This window comes from Glycine max, chromosome 18, assembly GCF_000004515.6.
Source record: "Glycine max cultivar Williams 82 chromosome 18, Glycine_max_v4.0, whole genome shotgun sequence".
NCBI classification, from domain to species: domain Eukaryota; kingdom Viridiplantae; phylum Streptophyta; class Magnoliopsida; order Fabales; family Fabaceae; genus Glycine; species Glycine max.
The window spans coordinates 11,630,230-11,652,938 of NC_038254.2; the positions used below are offsets into that span (position 1 = coordinate 11,630,230).

General features: G+C 33.4%; 3 protein-coding genes across 3 annotated transcripts; 1 reads left to right on the forward strand and 2 right to left on the reverse strand.

The window, feature by feature from the left end:
• Window positions 1-401: 401 nt before the first annotated feature.
• LOC100807675 (HVA22-like protein f) lies at window positions 402-2,773 on the reverse strand. Its single transcript, XM_003551862.4, has 5 exons — window positions 2,631-2,773; window positions 2,173-2,199; window positions 1,855-1,977; window positions 748-1,000; window positions 402-616 (listed from the first exon to the last, which is right to left on the reverse strand). Exons 1-5 carry the CDS (start codon window positions 2,675-2,677, stop codon window positions 590-592), a joined length of 477 nt encoding a protein of 158 aa, XP_003551910.1. The 5' UTR covers window positions 2,678-2,773; the 3' UTR covers window positions 402-589.
• Window positions 2,774-3,441: 668 nt separating this feature from the next.
• LOC100527495 (uncharacterized) lies at window positions 3,442-7,826 on the reverse strand. The gene is given in 4 exon segments (NM_001249924.2): window positions 3,442-3,824; window positions 4,040-4,131; window positions 7,492-7,554; window positions 7,707-7,826. Coding segments are annotated over 3 exon segments (501 nt in total). The 5' UTR covers window positions 7,526-7,554; window positions 7,707-7,826; the 3' UTR covers window positions 3,442-3,449.
• A 6,184-nt stretch (window positions 7,827-14,010) lies between these two features.
• Window positions 14,011-21,127, forward strand: LOC106797150 (zinc finger BED domain-containing protein RICESLEEPER 2). The gene is made up of 2 exons (XM_014770971.2): window positions 14,011-14,203; window positions 18,984-21,127. The coding sequence occupies exon 2, from the start codon at window positions 18,993-18,995 to the stop codon at window positions 20,982-20,984; it is 1,992 nt and encodes a 663-aa protein (XP_014626457.1). The 5' UTR covers window positions 14,011-14,203; window positions 18,984-18,992; the 3' UTR covers window positions 20,985-21,127.
• Window positions 21,128-22,709: the final 1,582 nt, after the last annotated feature.

Below are 22,709 nucleotides of genomic sequence, written 5' to 3' on the forward strand. Positions count from 1 at the left end.
TAAAGTGGGGAACAAATATAGATTTAATATAAGTATTATCAAAATTATAAGATTAACTTAATGATTGAATGGAGATTATAGGTTTGAATTTTTCCCACTAATAAAAATTAATATTCACCTTTAAAAAAAAAAACTTATGTGACACTTATGCTCACTTGATAGTTGATACACAATCAGTGAGAGTCATTCTTAGTTTTTTACTTTGCTTATTGGAAAATGTTTTCCTAGTTAGTTATTTTGTTGCATACATAGATGAATAAAACTGGATTGCGCTTGACTTGTGCAGTTAATTTTTCGATGGAATAAATTGTTATTAGAAGAGTAAAAGCGTTAAAAATTAAAACTAATTTAATAACCCGAAATTGTGTTCTGAAATAACAATATGTATCACCAGAATAGAATAGCATCTTAATTCTCATACCATAGAAATTATATATAGATAATTTTACACAATGTAAAAATTAGCTCAAGATTGTTGGCATTTAATTAAAGGATAATAATTCTGAGACCTACTCATCTATGCACAACAATTATGGATTACAATAAATGTAGATTCTTTACGTATGTATCAATTTCGTCAAATTAATCTTCAGTGCCTGCTTGCTTCTCTATCAGCCTGCAATTAAATTCAAGAATATATGAAATATTATTTATGACACAGAGATTACAAAAGTTCCTCTGTGCTAAAAGAAAGATATAATTAAGTTTATGAAAGCATAGCTATAGTTGGAGTAGTTTATAACATACTGCTTTGACTACTCTCTCAAAGGCATCAGAGCCATATGTATCTATATAACGTTCAACAGCTTTCCTTGCATCCAAACTCATCATCTGAAGAACTTTCTTTTGCACCTCGGGATACTTAGAATTTCCATAGTAGCTTCCTATATGCTTGACATATTGCCTCACATAGTTCTCATATATGTAAGCAGCTCCATTGAACATTGGCAACACCAGCCAGAGGCAAAACACAAGCTTCATGTATGGCCAAATTGGAAACCTAAACATATATAATAATTGTTTAGTTACAATCATACATTGATATCATGTTTAATTCTACTTATTTAGATAAATAATTTTTTTCTATTAAGAACTTTTGAAAAATTAGAAGAGATTATAAACACATTTAAGGAAGCATTTGGTAGAAGAGAAATTTTTTATTTTCTGCCAATCATATGTTGAGAAACTATGTTTTCCATGAATTTTTTTAATCAGCTTTGCATGAAAAATTTCACACGGGGAGGTAGAAATCTTACTTTTCCGAGTTCAATTTTTCTTTCACTATAAGAAAAATATCATGGTATTTTTTTATTAAATTATATAATATATTAAATAATTAAAATAATCGGTAAAAATATACGTAACTCTTTTATTCTTAAAAAACTTATCAAAAAATTCTCAATAAGCAACTAAACAAATTTTATTCATTCTCAAGAACACATTATTTCTAGAATTCATGATTCCTAGAAATCATATTCTCATAAATGAAAAAACTTTTCTCCTAGCAAATGTCCCTTAAGAGTCAAATGTATTTAAGTCCCTCAATTAAAATTAATTTTAATTCCTATATTTAAAAAATGATTATTTTAATTAATCTTTCATTTCCCGAAATGTGGTGAACTTTGTCCCTAGTCAGGACAAAATCAAGTATATGACCAGGAATGAAACTCACTAAGAATGTTTTAGAAATACGAAGATCAAACTAACCATTTTTAAAATGTAGGGATTAAAATCTTCTGACCAAATCTTGAAGAAATTAAAAATACATTTTACCTTAATATTGATTATATATGTATTTAACTTTTTTTTTTGTTATGAGTATATTGAATTTTATGTTATAATACATGCGCGTACCATGCTAGGATCTTGTAACATGAAAGCTCAAAGAGGGCGGTGAAGGAGTATAAAACCCAATATGTTAGCCACTGCTGATCATCTAAGGTTGAAGGACTCTCAATTGCCCTCATTGATGCGTATCTGTTATATTTACTCATAACACAAGACATTTAGTTATCATATCCAATAGTAATTCATACATCAGATTATGTGCATGCCTGTGATCAGTTTGTTCTCGTGCATATGAGTGTATTTTCTTCTTGTTTCAATTAAGAATTAATTAAGAAAGTTAAAAATTACTGATAAGTGATAAAGGATATGCTCATATATACTTACAAAGGATAAAGAAGCAACACTCCAGGCCTGTTACACAGAAAACCAAAAAATAATTATATATGTACTGATAAAAAAAATTGAAACTAAATTATATATGCAATTTTATGAAAGTACTCTTTATGGAAAGGGAAGTTTGTAAAGTATTAATTCAACGAAAGATATATGCATGATGATTGGAGTAGTAGATTGAAAATAATGCATGTGTATGGAACACTAAAAAGACCAAAATTTAAATCAAGTTCCTTGTGTTCTTATCATTGAATTTTCATTATGACAAAATATGGATTTTTTGTCTAACATTAAATAGCTTCCATTAAGAATATGTTTGTGGAATTAAAAAAAATTACAAATCATCAATTGATTTGAAAACTAAATTGTAAGAACATAAAGAATTTTATCTTTTTGTCTTAATGAAAATAACTTGCATATATGATAAGATAATACAGGGATTGATTTACCCCACTATTGTGTCCAAATTTCTTGCCATTGTTCCAAGGATGCCCATGACGAAGAAGCTGTTATTAAGATCTTTTGTGTTGAGAATAGATTGAAGTTCGAGAAGATATGATGGAATGAGTTGAAGTATAGAAATAGAAATAACTTGCAAGTAGTTTCGAGGGTATATATATTGAAGTGCTAGCAGGGTAAACAAAGCAAGCAAAGAATATTTGACGGACAATCCAAAAGTCTTCTTTCCCCTAATGAGAAGAAATAACCATAAAGTTTAAGTATATGGAAAAGAAGAGAAGGATATGTATTGTAAAAGATTAAGATTTGCATGTGCTTTTGAACTTGTAAATAGTACATTCTAGTACCATATCATGTTCCTTACATTCTCATTTTCTCTTGGCTTTTCACATTAATTGCATTTGAACCCTTTCTTTCACCTACCAATTTCTACTCGCTAGCATGATACATTTTATTAGTGTCTTAAGGTTAATTGTTAATGAGCAGTTAATAAATTTTATTGAATATTTATAAGTATTAATTATTTAAAACTAAACAGTTATGTAAATAAAATAAAAAAATCATAATCATAAATAAGTTGATATGTTACATATGAAACACACATCACTTTCGTGTCTCTAGTTCATTTTTAGGCTAGAAACCAAATCAAATTCTAGTTATTCAAGTAGAAGCCTTCTACACCTGTTTTACTCCTCATAAACTGATAAAGTACTAAAACTTGCACATCACACTAAAATATCCAAATATAAAAATGGTAGATGTGACATTGGAATTCATAACAAAATTTAAGGACAACCCTTTTGTCTCATTTATGCAATGTGCCCTGCCAAGGTAAGAATCTTGACATGCTTCTTTTGCCTTAGCTCATGAGGCACTGGTCCAAAAACTCTGGTTCCAATAGGTTGTCCTTGCTTGTCAACAAGCACCACAGCATTATCATCAAACTTGACCTCACTGCCATCACAACGTCCCTTTTGCATTGCTGCACGCACAACTACCCCATATACAACCTTCCCTTTCTTCACTTTTCCATTAGGATGTGCTTCCTTCACAGATGCTATTATTGTGTCACCTAATCTTGCCCCTTTCTTCCCTTTCAATGCCTGTATGCACATCACCTTTTTAGCACCTGAGTTATCGACAACCTTGAGAACAGTCCTCATCTGTATGAAGGTACGTTGTTGCTGCAAAAGGCAAGAGTTTTAGTATTGGGGTCAGAGAAAATTGTATCAGCAAGTGAAATAATGGATTTGTGACTTGTTTAAGAGCAAGCATATCTTTGCAGTACAAGGAAACAATATAGGTTTACCAACACAATGTTGGGCAAAGTATAGTGTTGATGAAAATATATAACTAAAGATAGTCCAAACATGATCTTGAATTTAATTCATGCGCTGACCTGAGAAAACAAATTGTTGCATGTCATGCCATGTGATGAGGTAAATAAACCAGGGGAACTGTTGCTTAATCCACCAGACAGAGAACGGCCCACTATTTTGGTTTTTAACAAATGAAACAAAGAGAAGTAATAAGTAAGAAGTGAGAATATCATCTTATTAACATTAAAAATATTCACTTCGTGTTAAAAAAGAAATAATAGGTGGGCTATCAGAAGCATGGGAACAATATGGAGCTCAATACATTCAGCTTAGCTCCAAATGCAGTTGTTGAACAAAAGGATTATTGCAAGCAAATAACATTTGGTCAGTTCTACATGTGACTTGAGCAACAAATTCATGTTGCGATAAGGAAAATACAAAACAAGAGGATCAGAAATCCTCTCTGCTACAAATGATAATACAAAAAAAAATAAAAATGCATCAGCTCTAAAGAGCAATGATTCCTTAGCATGTCAGGCATTAAAAACATCCTTTTATAAACAAAGGGCATAAACACAGAAGAAAGCTAATAGTACATGCTCTCCCAGGCAAAAAGGAAGATTCTGGCTAATAGAATTACTATAAAAACTAGCATACCCCATTGCCCAGAGGCTCCTTGCTGTGTGAAGGTATGGGGGAGGGATATTGTACGCACATATGCAAAGAGACTGTTTCCGGATTCAAACCCATGACCAACAGGTCACCAAGGCACAACTTTACCGCTGTGCCATGGCTCGCCCTCAATAAACAACACTCTTGCAAGAAGGGTGCAACTCCAAAGCAGCTTCTTATCTTTTTAAGTCCCAAAAATTATTTCATTTTCAGTCAATCAAAGAAAGCTTCACCTGAGGCAACATGTGATCTTAAAATGACTTAGATATCAGATCTTTACATATCTTTATCTCTGATTTCAGCAGTGTAAACAATATAATACACCTTGAATTTGTGAACATGCCATTACTATAATACTATTAAGAAAATAAAATGAAAAACTGATGAGCTAATATACACAAGAACAGAGAAAAAATATTTATATAAAAGTCCCAAGCAAGATCGAGCACAATATCAGAGCCTTTTTTTTTCAAAAATTCACAACCACATGTTGTGAAAGGGTATGTGTGAACTTGTGAAATGAACTTCATTTCAGTGGGGTTCTTATGCCTGGTTTAGGTATTTAGAGCTTTTACTTGATTATTAATGACACCTTATTCAAGTGGAATTGAATCTTGTTTTCTGCAGTCCCTACATTTTGGACATTAGTTCAACTTACACAAAGGATAGAATTATCTGAGCTTTATACTTCAAAGAGAACAGGGCTGGCAGTCATGGTATACATTGTGTAGTTGGGAATGCTGAAGAAACCCTGGGCATGCAATTTTCTCCTTGCTCTAGAAAAGGGGTGGTAGTTTGTTTAGGAGCGACAGTGTAAGAACATGTATATATGGAGCATAAGTTTATCTCGAACAGAACAAAAAGTGTTTGTGATAAAAGGTATAAATGGTACTATTGGCAAATTTTCTTTATTATTTGTTGGCATTTTGTTTCAGTGATTCTCTTGCTTGTGCTTCTAGAGTTTCTTGCAGAAAGAGCATTATTACATTTGAATATTCTATACAGTGCTTTCATGATGCCCAAGTAACTAGCTATTTCACAAATTGAAAGTGATGGGCATTGGCTGCAGCTGCACAGTTGCCTATAGTAAATATCCAATGGGGTTGGCCAAATGATTTTTCATCTTGGAACTTATTTCTACATTTATTCGTGTGTATCAGATATCCAAAAATTTGCTTTTCTCCCACATTAACAACCCACTTTTGTGATTGTTCCATTTGTTATTCATCTTCACTCACTGAAATGATTCCAACTGGTGTTTTCCTATCAATCCTTGCCTCGCCACTATGTTGCCACCAAAATTATGCCTCATGCGTTCACAATTGCATGACACAGCTTCTACAATCATGCTCAATTGAAACTAGTCTTTGCTTAGAATATCTTGGTTTCATATCTTTCAGTAGCATGATGCAGCCTAAATTTCATAATCGTAACTAGTTTGTACAGGAACTTGCAGCAAATTAAGCAGTTCATCAAGTTTTATGTGATATCTGATTATGATTTTAAATGCAAGCAAGAGTGTTCAGGAAAGTTTAAATCAATGTAAGTTAGCATAGCCTTACAACTCGCAATATCACAAAAATTAATATTGAAATCACTGTACATCTAATCAAGGTTTAGAAACAATAGCAGTAACAAACTCATTAAGAAATTTTATTTCAACTATTCTTCTTTCACGATTCAAATTTACTATTGTTTTCTAGTATCACATCAAATCCTTTTGTTCTCTTGTAAGGACGATATAATTTAGATAGAATAAAGGTAGTTCAATCTCTTGGACACACTATTGACAGTAAAGTGAAGAGACTTCCCAGGCTGCTAAACTAAAAGGACTTGTGTCAACAATCCTAAGAAGTATTTCAAGAATTAGATGAAATTTACCATAGGACCTTATCTAGCAGTACCCATAACTGAATCTCCATGAAAATTAAACAAAAATCTGACTTAAAGAAGCAAGCAATATGTTGCATAGGAAATCAAATTCAATGTTAAAGATGCATCAAACAGGAGAAAGTAACAAAACTACATTACTTATGATGCACAAGTACTTCCATATGGCTACAACACCCATACCAGGCACCTAGCCAGTGCCAGTATTCATTTGGTACATGTGGGTATGTAGTTAATGCACTTAAGTAATTTTCTTAACAATTTTTCTATGTACATTTCAATACAACTTAGTTATCAATTACCGTAGCACGGATCAATATGACTCAAGTATAAGACAGTCACAGCAAATCTCAATATTTTGCCACTAAAGTATTATGGTTTGCTACTATATAGTATATACGAAACACACAACTAGTTCATTCTTTCAAATATGAAAGGTCTACCTCAATTCAGTTTGAACTCAGTAGTCAAAAACTGTTCTACTGCCAATTGTACCAGTACAACCACATCAGTGGTTGCATCATAATCTTGGGTTTTGAGTAGTGTTACTCATATTCAACAATCCAGCTCACCAGGAACATCAAAATCAAAATAAAAGTTCCCCCCTTTTGAACAAGCCAAAAGAATCCTACAACCCACATATAATTTCCAGGTAACAAGCGACAACAGACAAAACATTCACAAAAGGGGAAAAACACTCACTGAAACAAGAAATTTCATCAAACATCAATCTAATACAAAACTACACTGCAAAATATTTTAGAATAAAGAATAAGCATCTAAAATTTACAAAAACATCATTTAACATTAGAGACAACACTCAAGCTTATAGAACATTATATATTAAACAAACTATAAAGTTCCATTAAACTCAGAGCTCTAATGCATAATAATCAGGTTAGAGAAACAAAAAATTTAATCTCTGAAATGAAAAAAAAAAAACACAAATTGGGTTGTGAAAATAGCATACCACGAGAGCATCTGGAAGCAAAGGCTGCAGCCATCTGGGAAATTTGAAGTCTTTTTTATTTCCCTATCAAAATAAAGACACAAGATTTTCACTCAGAAACGAAAAACAAAAAATAGCCAACAGGCAAAGATGATAAGAGAGAAGACATGAAAAGTCTGCGTGAGTGCGTGGTGCTTTTGTTTGAAGTGAGGGACTTATCAAATGTAGCTGATTACCAACTTAATTAGGAGTCGCTGGAACAGAGGGTGCGCGCGCCGGTGACGGTGAGGAACAGACGGAGTGCGCCGTTTCTCGACTCTCTTGCCCTTTCTTCCTTTTCCCCAATTTGAAACCACGTCTTTCGCTTGATTTTTACTCTCGAGGTGAAAAAGTACTCTGAGAGGTAAAATAATTTTGTCATAAAGATTAAGAATTTTATTTTATTTTGATCCGTTAAATTTAGAAGTTACTCGGATAGATTGGGTAGCCTATTCTCGGATCAAATATATTCAAATATGCAAGGATTAAAAACTAATCGAAAAGTGTTTCTAATGTTTTATGATCATAAGGTCGGTTTAATGTTCGTCATTCGTCAGCTTGAGCCTTCTGCAAGGATAAATGCTTTTAAAAAAATAATGAAAACATTTCTTTTCAATGTTAAAATTGTTTTTTCTATATAAAAAAAAAGTTAGTCTTTTAAATACTATTTTTTCCTTTTTCATAAACCAAAATTAAAAATAATAGTAGGTTATTCACTAAAGACTGTCAATGATGTCTGAAACATATGTGTTACAGTTTCTCATAATCAGGTTTTACACTCTACTAAGGATTTTTCATGTGAGTTCTCCAGTTAAATACCTTTTGATATGAGAATTTTGTCTGAACTCTGGGTGATGAAGGAGCCGCAGAGATAGATGATCCAACCTAAATATGAAAATAGATATGATCCTATAATATCCTTTCACATATTTGTATATTTATGTGAATATTAAGTTTAATTTGTATCTTCATACTGGTTAAGTATTTATATATATCCATGCTCACACTCAAAACCCACGTTTTATTTATGTAAAAGGTTAATACAATAAATCAATTAAAATAATTAAAACAATTATTATTGTTATAGTAAAGTTCATTTTTTAATAATCAAAACATAAAATTAAAATATATACACATGTATTAAAAACATTGATTTATCCAAACTCAAATTATAAATAAATAAAATTACAAAGATAATCATCTTGTTAAAGTTAATATTATGGTCACTTAACAAAAACTCTAATTAAAGGTTTAAGATTTTTAACTTTGATAATCATTCAGTATAACAACTTAAGATTTTTCCCTCTCTGTTATTGATATTGTTAAATATTAGAGACTTACAATATTAGTTATAAAAATATAATTATTTTCCATAGGAAATTAACTATTTTATAACGCGCGCGCGCGCACATACACATATATATATATGATATGTGTGAGACGAGATAGGTTGAATACTATAATATCCGTACCTGCACCTATATCACGTAAAGTTGTGAGTATATCCTCATCCCATACCCAACTCCAATTTTTCAAGTAATTATCCATTACTTAAAAATACTTTTGCTGGTACCTATAAGGTTTGAATAAACTTTGTCATCCCTAATCCAACCTCAAACAAAATAAGTTAACATCTCTTACAAGTGATAAAGGTCATTTTGGTCTTAATTTTTATGGGATTTTTCATGCTGTTTTGATAATTTTTTGCACCATAACTAATTTTTTTCATCCAAATATGTGCTAAATTGGTGCAGGTCCCAAAAAACTATAGAGTTTTAAGTCAAAAGATAAGTTGAATTTTTATCACTAAGGTTTAGATAGCTTAAATGCAAAGTGAAAGATTATATTTTGCTAGAGGAATCTTAGTTGAATGGATGCATTGGAAGTTGTTTTTATTTTAACTTCCAAGAGAGCTTATTTATTATAGTTGGTGATAATCTTCACTATAAATAGATAAAAGAATTGGTGGGGAAACACAAACATGAAGAGAAAGTATGTGTGAAAAGAGAGATTGTGAAACAAAGTCACTTTGTTGAGAGAAAAGTGTTTTTGTGTGAGAGTATTATCATTTCTTATAACCATTGAGTAGGGTACTCAGGTTTGTAGAGTGATACACTATTTAGGATAGGTTACAATCTTGTAATCATTTTTGTGATAGTGAAATACTTTTTGAGTCGGTTCAGTGGCCATAGGCAAGAGGTACTGAACCATGTTAAATTCTTGTGTTTGTTATTATTTTTCCTACGAAGTAATCTTTGTGTGTGTTCTCATGATCCTTTGTAGGTGTGGATAATTTTATTTGTGAGAGCATTGATTATCCAATAGTGGTATCAAAACGTTGATTTCCCAACAATGGTATCAGAGCATTGACTGAGAGCAACAAAAGTTTGAGATACCATTATTTGATGGAAAAATAAATTTTATGATTTGGCAGAGTACTATTCAAGACCTTTTGGTGCAACAAGGTCTTGATCTGGTGTTAGAAGATGAAAGGTCAACTTCTATAAATGAAACCAAGTGGACTAAGATCCAAAGGAGGGTTGTGAGCACAATTCGGTTAGCCCTTGCTCCCGAGATAAAACACAACGTGTTGAAGAAGACAACACTGAAGGCCTTGTGGGAGAAGCTCGAGAATATCTATGCATCAAAATCGCTAACCAATCGCCTTTGTTTGAAGATGGAGTTGTATCAACTCAAAATGGAGATGAGAGGAGATCTCCATGACCACATCAATAACTTCAATTGACTAGTAAGTCAACTATTGAATGCAGATGATAAACTCTCTGATGAGGAGCAGGTGTTGTTGTTGTTGGCCTCACTACCAAGGTCCTTTAAAGCTTTGGTTCAAACATTGCTTGTGGGAAGATCAACTTTGAATTTGGATGAGGTGACTGTCGCTCTTAGAGAAAATGAGAGAATGATGAGAACTGAAAATGTTGATGATGAACACAATGCAATAGCTGTGGTGGAATCTGAGTGAGGGAGGAATCATTCAAGCAGACATGATAAACGTTGCTTGTGGGAAGATCAACTTTGAATTTGGATAAGGTGACTATCACTCTTAGAGAAAAATGAGAGAATAATGAGAATTGAAAATGTTGATGATGAACACAATGCAATAGCTATGGTGGAATCTGAGTGAGGGAGGAATCATTCAAGGAGACATGATGGTCCAAGAGGAAGATCAAAATTACAATCGCATCCACAATGAAATATGAGTAACATTCAATGTTACTATTATGGTGAGAACGGTCATGTGCAAGTGAGGTGTAAACAAATGAAGGAGGACTTGAAGAAATTAAGAGATATGAACAAGGATGGTGCCAACTCCCAAGCTAATGTAGTAAAAAGTGTTGAAGATGAAGATGATGTGTTTTTGGCAACAAATGATGAGGTTGCTAAAACAAAACGGGTGATGGATTTTGTTGCCTCAAAGCACATTTGCAGAGATCAAAAGATGTTTGATACTTTGAAAACTGATGGAGAATCCGGCCATTTCAAGTTAGGGAATGGTGGAAAAATGAAGGTTGAAGGCATAGGGAGCGTGAGGATGAAGCTCCATGGTGGTGCTATTCGAACTTTCTTAAATGTGAGGTTTGTACCTTTTGTTGTTGTCAATATGATTTCTATGGGGGAGATGACATCACAGGGGTACAAATATGTTGGTTCAAAGTGGGGATGCAAAGTGTACAAGGGAAGACACTTGGTGTTGTGAGGACAGAAAAATAGAGGTAACCTTTGCTATTTGGATGGTCAAGTCTTAAAGAGGAACCATGATAGCAAAGTGAAGAAGAAAGTGAAGTTTTCTAATGTTGTGGAAGTGTTGGGAGATACTTCCGTTGAAGGGGGAGTTTGTTCACTCTCAAATTAATTAAAGGATATTTCCCTTTTGGCTTGAGGGGGAGAATTATAGAGTTTCAAACCAAAAGATAAGATGCATGTACATTGGGAATTGAATTTTTATCGCTAAGGTTTAGGTGGCTTAAATGCAAAGTGGAAGATTGTATTTTTCTATATGAACCTTAGTTGAATGGATGCATTGGAAGTTATTTTTATTTCAATTTCCAAGAGAGCTTATTTATTATAGTTGGTGACAATCTTCACTATAAATAAAGAAGAGAATTAGTGGAGAAACACAACACATGAAGAGAGAGTGTGTATGTGTGAGAAGATAGATTATGAAACAAAGTCATTTTGTTGAGAGAAAAGTGTCTTTGTGTAAGAGTGTTATCATTTCTTGTAACCATTGAGTGGGGTACTCGGGTTTGTAGAGTGATACACTATTTGGGGTGTGTTACAATCTTGTAATCATTTTTGTGATAATGAAATACTTTTTGAGTCGGTTCCGTGGATGTAAGCAAGAGGTGTCGAATCACATTAAATTATTGTGTTTGTTGTTATTTTTTCTACAGTGTAATCTTTGTGTGTGTTTTTACGATCCTTTGTGTGTGTGAGTAATTTTATTTGTGGGAGCGATGATTACCCAACAGTGATATAAGAGCGTTGATTTCCCAACAAAAACTTCAAAGGAGTAAAAAGAGCTCAAAAAGTATGAATTGGCTCTAGGCTTGCAAACACGACCCTGCATAATTATGTACGAGCATACAAATTAGACTCCACTTTGGAAAAAATGTATAACCCTGTGCATACCCCATGACTCAACGTGCCCATTAGGCCTATAGGTAGCTTAGTTTTTACATTTTTAGAAAATCTTTAACACTTTCAAAATTTACTTTTTCTCTCTTGGCAATTTGGGAACTTATGAGGGAGCTATTAATTGGGAATGGTGAAGAGAACACAACATGGATCAATTATTTGAAGATTCTTTCCTTTTAATGTTCATATTGTTTTCTTAGTATTGTTTAAGTTTTCCAATGCACATGGAATGCTAAACACTAAGCTAGGATTAGGATGTCAAACATGTATGTGAACCTAATTTTTCTATTGCAATAAAATTCTCAATAGTTTATCAATTATATTATTTTGTTGTTTTGATTGTTACTTGGAATTGATCACCATAAAACCTAAATTGATTAATTATTATGATCTGACTACTTTTAATTAATTGACCTGTGTAATAATTGGATTCTTAGGATTTACTCGAATAAACTTTTCTTGAAATGTCTAATCTAATTAATAATTGGTAATAACCTCTTATGCTTAACCTCCATTCTAATTTAAGCCCTAATGAACAATAAGTAAGTAAACTAGAAATGAAAGAATTATCAAAACATGACCTAATTTTATTTATCACCTTAAGGGACATAATTAGTAATTGAAATAGTTGATTGAGGTTTTAATTGAAATAGAGAAATAGGAAAAACATAAAGATAACTCTAAAATCACAATCCTAGCTCCTTAAATCTATCAAAACCTTTATTAATTTCCACTTAGTCTTACAATTAAATTGTAACCGAAACCAAATTTCAACTTCTTGTTCTATATAAATTTGTTTTTTTTTAATCATAATTAATCTTTAAGGTACAACATCTGAACTTAAATTCATTATTACTAGGTATTGTTAGTACTGATTAGGATATACTTATGATCAATATTTTACACACCAACTAACCATTTATAATATACTTTTGAAAATGCTAAAATAGAATATCCTAAAGAATGCCAAAACACAAGTTAATTCTAGCTCTAAAGGCTTATATATTTCAATCAAGGGGAAAACCTTAGAATTATGCTGCAACCCTCACTCTTGTTTAAAAATTGAGTTAAGTAGTCTAATTCGACGGATTAAGTCCATTTTATCACTTATACGTGCAATATGTTTTAGGTCTCCACAAACATATAGTTTTGATTTTATAATTGTGCAAAATATAATAATTTTAATTTTTAGTTATATTATCACGACAAGAACCAATCAACAATATATATGAGAAAAACAAGTTATAAAAAGTAGTGTAATTTTTTTTTATATAAGTAATTCAATCACAAAAATTATTTTAAAAGTTATACTACATTTTCTTATTAGTTAAGAATTAAAGATTTTAACAAAAAAATATAATTATTAAATACTAACAATACACTCCTTAACACATTCTTTATTATTAGTTGAAATTTTTTAAAATTACAAATTTTTATGGATCCTATATCTTATTTAATGATTCTCTTCTAATTTTGTAGTTTTTGATATATAACTTTTAACTAATGAGAGAGTATGTATTAGAAAAAATGTATTACTAATGATCTTCTTTTCTTTATAATATTAAGAACCGAATATGTTATATTTGGATAAACTTAAAACATATTTAGACCTAGAAGATAAAAAATCATAAATCCATTTGTTTAAACTTATTTATTCACATAAACATTTATTTTAATAAAATAAACAATTTTAATATTTTTTAGTGTGTTTGTTTAAACTATTTCTGTTTAAAAAATAAATTCTATCTACTTCTTAAAAAATCTTCAATAAAAAAAAGTAATATTTTTAAAATTTAACAAACTCACCCATTGTTGTATATAATGAAACGGTGCGTTTTAACTTTCAACAAGAGCAGAAGAGTAGGAAGCTGCTACGCCTGTGTGACCACATTGCTCTCCTCTTAGTGTTCCACTTCTTCTTCCTCTTCCTCTTCTTCTTCTTCCTCCTTCTTTCACCTTTCGATTAGGGTTTTCTTCCAAACCCCTTTTTCGTTCTTTGCACGCACCACACACCGAATCAAACCTATTCTTCCTCACGGTACGACGTTTCCTTCCTTTCTACCATTCCATTCTCTAGATTTTACGTACATATCTTCTTCATTTTTTTTTTTTATCGTAATTGAAAAGGTTGATTTATATTTTGAAGGCTGTAATAGAGAATTCTCTCTCGCTGCAGCCTCAATTGCTTAATGGGTGTTTCAAACTTGCGTCAAAATCATGCCTTTATTTATATACATTTTTTTTTTGTATTAATTGCTTTTTGAAAAGGAGGAGTGATGCTTTAGGTTTACCTTTTGTTTTGTTATTATGATTATTTTATTGTTAGGGTTACCGTTGGCGATGGAATTGAGTGGTTGCATGGTGTTATGTGTGTTTGCTTTCATGACAGCAATGGGAGTTTGCTTGCTGGAAAATGTTGGAATTTTGGTGATGAATTAAGGGAAACTGTTAAAGATAAAATTACTGAAGGTTTCTTGTTTTTGAGTTTTAAAATTTGCAACAAATGTCCACTCTTTTAAATTCTTAGGTTTTACATATTTTAATTTTTTATGTGACTAAATTTTATTTTTTGAGCATGGATCATGGATGACTTGGGAAATGCGAAGCAAACTAGTATCTTACAACCAGTTTTTAACTTTTTTGATTTTTCCCCCTTCTCTCTGCAATGACTGCTTACTTATTGTGTGTTTGGAAATTATCTTGGATTTTTGAGATTGTGTTCTGCAGCATCATATTTTCCATCAATCTGGAATGAGTTAATATGAAATTGGGAACCTTGTGTAACTTTGTCTGATTCTGATCTTCTTTACTTACTGGTTTTTATTTGTGGATTTTTGTATAAGTAATTTCTCCTGGATTATATCTCCCTTAATGAATGAAAAATTTATCTTGTGAGAAGGGATTGTTCTCCCCTTAAAGTTACTTCTGTAGCCGTGGATTGAAAGATTGATTAGATAAATGTTGGATTAGGTGAGTTGAATCAAACAAAATTCATGGATACATTCTGATATCAATGTATAGATAGTGGTTTTCACTATGATTAGAAGAATCAAATGCTATTAAAAGGAATCTGCTAGTTTCTATGAAATTATGAAAAAAAATCCTGACTTTGTTTTTTTGTTCAACTTTTAAAATACAAATAATTTTTCTTGTTGTGATTGTTTCCATTATACAGTTCCTGTCAGTTACTGAATAATAGTACACTACATAGGTTTCCAGTGACCAGCGTTGTGTAATAAGACACATTATAATGGTTAGAGGCAAGATCAGAAGTTAAACTTCTATGATTTTGTTTGTGTGACTTATTGACATATGAAGATTACTCGGCTTATTTCTGGAGCTTTGGATCTCTGCAAAGCTTTTAAACTTGTAGCAATTGTAGGCTTGCACATTTGTGGATGATATAATGTTGAGTTTATTTAATTAGTTGTATTTTGTAACTTTAGGGCTTAAGTACATTGTTCCCCGTCCCATCCTCTTTAATTTTATTACATCCTAACCCCTCCCCTTCCTAATTCTTTTGATACTTTCCATTCAACATTAGAGAAAAGTAGGAGTAGCAGAAATGAGAATGTTAATAAGATGGATGTGTGGCCATGCAAAAAAAAGATAAAATACAAAATGACGTTATATAATAGAAGATTGGTGTAGCACCTATTGAGGAAAAGATGATAAAAAATCGGTTAAGGTGGTTTTGGCATGTACAGAATAGGCCACAAGAGATGCCAACTAGAAGATTAAATTGCATGATTTTTAGCCTGGGGAAAAGGAAAAGAGGGAAACCAAAAAGGATGTTGTAAGAAATCATCAAGGGAGATCTCAGACTTAATATTTCTGAAACTTTGGTTTTTAACCATGCCGAATGGCGTCGAGTGATCCATGTAGCCGACTTCACCTAGTGGGATAAGGCTTTGTTGTTTTTTTTTTTTTGGGGGGGGGGGAATAAGGCTTTGTTGTTGTTGTATTTTTTTTTGGTCAGCTGAATTGTTGTTGTATACATTGAACTCTGTATAAAAAATATTTCTGAAAACTGGACTAGTTCAATTGGCTTAATTGGTTAACCTCTGGTTGTTTCCTTATAATACGGAACCTCAGAACAGATAATAATAAAACAGAGAATTCAGGAAAATGAGAAGTAGTAATTCTGCATTAGACTGGAAATCATAAAAACTACAAAGGAGAAGGTCCCTCTTGTCCCAGAGCTGAGCTCCTTAATAGAGTACCTTGTAGGTTCTCTCTATTCCCACCAAAAAAACAGAAAAGATCCCCCCAAAAGCTATCCCTACACCTACTAAATAACAGAAAGGAAACTGCCCACTCTCTCCTGTAACCAACTGCCAACTCTCTCCTGCAACCAACTGCCCACTCTCTCCTGTAACAAACTGCCCACTAACTTATTCCTCTTCTACCCCTCTTTTCTTTCTACGGGAATACACTAACCATTCCCTTTGGCCTTTCTGCATCTCATGAACTAAAGGCCCATTGCAAATTTGGTTCCTATCAACACCCTCTCCTTGAAGTAAAGTCTTGTCCTCAAGACTCAATTCTGGAAACTGGCTCTTCAATGTCAATTTGTCTTCCCAAGTTGCTTCATCTACGCTTTTCCCCTTCCATTGGACTAGCCACTGGTTGACTCTTTCGCCTCTCTTCATTATACTACGAGTTGCCAACACCAGTTCTAGTTCAATTTCTCCTTCACGGTCATCCTCCAATCCACTAGGTAGTGTGCTTTCAACTTTGTAATCTCCATGTGCTTTTTTGAGCGAGGACACATGGAAAACCAGGTGTATCTTGGAACTTATAGGCAATTTCAACCTATAAGCTACTTCCCCAATCCTCTCAATCACCTCGAAAGGCCCATAGTATCTAGCGCTTAATTTCGGACTGATTCTTGCAGCCACAGAATGCTGCCTATGTTGCTTCAATTTGAGGAACACCAAGTCACCTATCTCAAAATTCCTCTCCTTTCTATGCTTATCCGCCTGTTTCTTCATCCTCTCTTGTGCTCTTGCCAAGTGATTCTTCAATTGTCTCAAAGCTTCATCCCTATCTTGCAATTCCCTTTGAACTACTTCCACCTTCACTTCTCCTTGTATACTCTTTACTATCATTGGAGGCTTTCTTCCATAAACTACCTCAAATGGCGTAGTGCCTATTGAATCTTGATAGGTGGTATTGAACCAATATTCAGCCCACGGAAGCCAAATGACCCATCCCTTTGGCTGATCCGTGATAAAGCACCTCAAGTATGTTTCCAAGCATCGATTAGTGACTTCGGTTTGACCATCGGTTTGAGGATGATAGGCTGTACTACTTGAGTGTTGTACCTTGTAGTTTGAAGAATTCTTTCCAGAACAGACTCATAAACAATGGATCACGATCACTCACAACAGAATTGGGTACCCCATGAAGCCTAATCACCTCTTTCACAAATATTTCAGCTATGGCTCGTGCTGTGTAAGGGTGTCTTAATGGAATGAAATGACTATATTTAGACAGCCTGTCTACCACGACTAGAATGGCCTCAAACCCTTTGGATCTCGGGAGCCCCGTGATAAAATCTAAAGATATATCTTCCCATACTTGATCCGGTATTGGTAAAGGTTGCAATAAACCTCCAGGGGCTGTTGTTAGGTATTTCTGGCGTTGACAAACATCACAGTCCTGCACAAACCTCATAATGTCTCCCTTCATTCCTTTCCAAAACAGATTCGAAGCAAGACGCCTATAAGTACGGTAAAACCCGGAGTGTCCTCCTTGGGGAGTGGCATGAAACTCTTCCATTAACTTAGGAATCCAGCTTGAGGTTTCAGCAACTACTAATCTGTCTTTGAAGAATAACACCTTGTTTATACTCAAAACCAATATGCTTTCCTTGATCTTGCTTCAAGTCTTCAATAACCTTCCTCCAAGTGGAACTTTCATGCACTTCAGTTATTAAATTTTGGCAGTCCAACCACACCGGTATGTATGCTAAGGAATTAAGCTCCATCTCCCCCATGCTTCTCGATAATGCATCCGCCCCCTTGTTTTCTAAACTCGGTCTGTATACAATCTCGAAATTATACCCCAACAACTTAGCTAGCCAATTTTGCTGGCTCCCCGTGGTAATTCTTTGTTGGCTCCCCGTGGTTCCTATCAACTTATAACTGAATTTATTAGAAACTGATCAAAGGTAAACTGTAACAACCAGTTAACTATGATAATGGTGTAAATCAGAGGATGTTTGATGCCTTGGACTGGTCTTGATTCTCTTTGAACAAGGGCTTCCTAGGTGTGTTTTTGTCCTTGGCTTCAAAATGGCGAAGTTGAGTTTCTGACCCTTCAAATTGGGCTGGAGAGGCGAGTTCTTGACTCCAACCATCGGTTCACATGTGTTTTAGTTATATGCCATGCATAACATGATACTTATTGTGTACTTATTGATGATAAATAACTATTAGGCACTTTAAAAATCAAAGAAATTAATTTTAGTTGTGGTCTAGTTGAGACATTAATAGGCATTGCATAATGAAATGTGTACCATTGTATGTGTTGGACACTTGGACTAGGTAATGATGTGGTGATTCATTTGTAGAATTTGATGAGTGAATTATGTTTTGCATTTCCTTCTCTTAATAAACCTCCTCAGTACGGTATTATCCTTTTTGCCTTCTAATTTATGGTAACATTTTTTTATTATTATTTAGATTTAAAATCTCCTTGCAGTTTCATCATTATAAATGCACGTGCACCCACATCACATAGTAGATAGTACATAGATGTGGTCCTGTACATAAATGTTTTAATTAATTTTGATGGGCACACTTTTGTTCCAGGTTCATGCAATGGACATGTCTGATGCTGTCATTGTCAAATCGAGTAGGTTGAAATCTGTGGTCTGGAATGATTTTGATAGGATTAAAAAAGGCGATACCTGTGTGGCTGTTTGTAGGCATTGCAAAAAGAAACTGAGCGGATCAAGTACCAGTGGAACATCGCATCTAAGGAACCATTTAATCAGGTGTCAGAGAAGGTCTAGCCATGGCATAGCACAATTTATTTCGGCAAGAGAAAAGAGAAAGGAAGGAACTCTAGCAATTGCAAATTTCAATATTGATCAAGATTCAAACAAAGATGATAATACTGTTAGTCTTGTGAATATTAAATTTGAGCAGGCGCAGTTGAAAGAAGACTCTGTCAACACTGGAACTAGTAACTTTGATCAAAGACGGAGTCGATTTGATCTTGCTCGTATGATTATTCTACATGGATATCCATTGGCTATGGTTGAGCATGTTGGTTTCAGAGCTTTCATAAAAAATCTACAGCCATTGTTTGAACTTGTGTCGTTGAATAAGGTTGAGGCTGATTGTATTGAGATTTATGAGAGAGAGAGGAAAAAGGTGAATGAGATGTTGGATAAATTGCCTGGGAAAATCAGTCTTAGTGCTGATGTGTGGAATGCTGTGGACGATGCAGAGTATTTATGTTTGACATCAAATTACATTGATGAATCTTGGCAGTTAAGAAGGAGGATATTAAATTTTATAAGGATTGATCCTTCTCATACAGAAGACATGGTTTCAGAAGCTATCATGACTTGCCTAATGGATTGGGATATTGACCGTAAATTGTTTTCCATGATACTGGATAGTTGTTCCACCTCGGATAAAATTGCTGTTAGAATTGGTGAGAGACTTCTGCAAAACAGGTTTCTTTATTGCAACGGTCAATTATTTGATATACGCTGTGCTGCAAATGTTATTAACACCATGGTTCAGCATGCTCTGGGAACTGTAAGGGAAATAGTCAATAAGATTCGTCAAACTATTGGTTACATTAAAAGTTCACAAATTATACTGGCAAAGTTCAATGTGATGGCTAAAGAAGTTGGGATCCTGAGTCAAAAGGGCTTATTTCTAGATAATCCGTCACAATGGAATTCCACATACTCAATGCTTGAAGTTGCCTTAGAATTCAAGGATGTTTTAATTCTCTTGCAAGAAAATGACACTGCTTACAAAGTCTGTTTATCTGAGGTAGAGTGGGAGAGAGTCACAGCAGTTACCAGCTACTTGAAGCTTTTTGTTGAGGTTATCAATGTTTTCACTAAGAGCAAGTATCCAACTGCAAATATATATTTCCCTGAGCTCTGTGATGTTAAGTTGCATTTGATTGAATGGTCCAAGAATTCAGATGAGTTTATCAGTTCTTTGGCGTCAAGATTGAGAAGCAAGTTTGATGAGTATTGGGAGAAATGTAGCTTAGGGTTGGCTGTTGCTGCAATGTTAGACCCTCGATTCAAGATGAAGTTGGTAGATTATTATTATCCGCAAATTTTTGGCAGCATGTCTGCAAATCGAATTGAAGAGGTCTTTGATGGTGTAAAGGCTCTATACAATGAACATTCAATATGCTCCCCTTTAGCTTCTCATGATCAAGGTCTGGCCTGGCAGGTTGGCAATGGTTCACTTCTCTTGCAAGGTTCTGCGAAGGATTCCAGGGATCGATTGATGGGGTTTGATAAATTTCTCCATGAAACTACACAGGGTGAAGGCACAAAATCGGATCTAGACAAGTACTTGGAAGAACCTCTCTTTCCACGTAATGTTGATTTTAACATACTGAATTGGTGGAGAGTTCACACTCCCAGGTATCCTGTCCTATCCATGATGGCACGCAATGTTTTGGGAATTCCAATGTCAAAAGTTGCGCCAGAGTTGGCATTTAATCATAGTGCAAGAGTCCTTGATCGCGATTGGAGCTCACTTAATCCTGCTACTGTCCAAGCTTTGGTGTGTTCACAAGATTGGATTAGGAGTGAACTGGAAAATTAGATTGCTTTTTCCCTGCATTCTAATTGTACATGCCAATTCTCCCCATAGAAATATTCCCATGTAAGTTAATATCTTCTAACTCCACATTTCAATTTTCCTGACCTTTTTATATTTTGGTTCTATTTAGCCATAGCCTTATGCAACTTAGCAAGTATTTTATGATTCTTTTACTTGTTTTGCTAGTCTGTGGCTTCTTGAGTACTTGATTTCTTATCATGCGTGGCAATAGAAATTCGAAACGTTTGTCTGCATAAAACGACCATTCTTCATCTCTAATGTAAAATTTTTTTTCAAATAAAGTCCGTGTGATTCGGTAGTATTTATAATCTAGCCAACCATCAATAGAAAAATAGCAACTTTATTTTAAACACGTACTTTTCAGTAGGTTAAAATTTATTGGATCTAATGAAGTTTTGGGGGTCTCGCTTCCTATTTAACGAGTCTCAATTGCTATTTTATAATTTCTAATAAATTTCAATTAAGAATAGACAGTGCATTAGGAAAGAGTGTGTTACAAAGTGTATTGCTAACACTTCTCACTATCGGTATGGATTTGTTTATATGTGAATAATTGAACATTGCATAAATTTGTTTCTCTAAAATAAAATACTTGCAATATCATCATCTCTGTTGTGGCACAGCTGATTTTGGAAATTTTAGTACCTGTTAAATAAGTTCGCTTCCGGATATTTGATTCTGGTGCCCTGGTCTGGTAGGGATCACGAATTTATAGGGTGCTGAACAATTTTTAAAATTGATTTTACAATATGGTTCAGTGTGCGCGCACAAAATTACGTGTAATTCACCCCTTCTCCCGCAACAAAATTTGACTATTTGGTGTTGATGATCATTTTGACACTTTCATTTGTATCTCACCTTTCAAAAGTGAATGAAAATGAAAGTTTTGAATTAAAATAAAGTGAAAAAGTTAGTCTCATCTCATTATTGTTCGTTTCACTATTTTTTTTTTTGTTTTTTTTCCTGCAATCGAACATATTAGTGAGAGATTTTATATGAAGTAAAAGTTAAATGGTTTTATATGAAGTAAAATGGCTCCTATTTGTTTTGATATTGTTTACATAACCTTTTTAGTAAAGATTTTATATGAAGTAAAAGTTAAATGGTTTGAGTATAATTTCGAACGTATTTTATTTTAAGTAATTGTAATTTTTAAGAAATTATTTAAAGTTTATGATAAAAAAACTAGATTTTCATTTTCAAAATTTAATTTTTAAAGTTGAAATATAAAGGATCTATCTCATGTTTAAACATAAAGTTTATTTGTGAGGTTTATCAAAATAATTATGAAAAAGCATACATTTCTTTATAAATACTTTTTCTAATGCATTAAACTTGTTATTTCTTTTGTCTTTTGAATAGTAACTGTTTTTTTTTTTTGTCCAATTTTGGGTCGGAAACTCTATTCTAAGCATCAATCACTTTAGTTCTTAATTTTGTAAAACGTAATTTAATTTAGTCCTTTTAGTGGGAAGTGTATAAATAAATAAAACTAAAGATTTTTAATCATTACAACCCAAATATCCTAGCTTTTCTCCCATTTTTCTTTCCAAAATAGAGAGAACACGTAATAATAATTTTTCACAAACAAGCCCATTCCATTTTTCTTCTCTCTCTCTCCATCTCTGTATGTTTCCAAACGAGGAACATTTCACTGGAGCTGTTGCTAAGCACACCAGCACAATTGCTGGTACATCCAGCAAAACA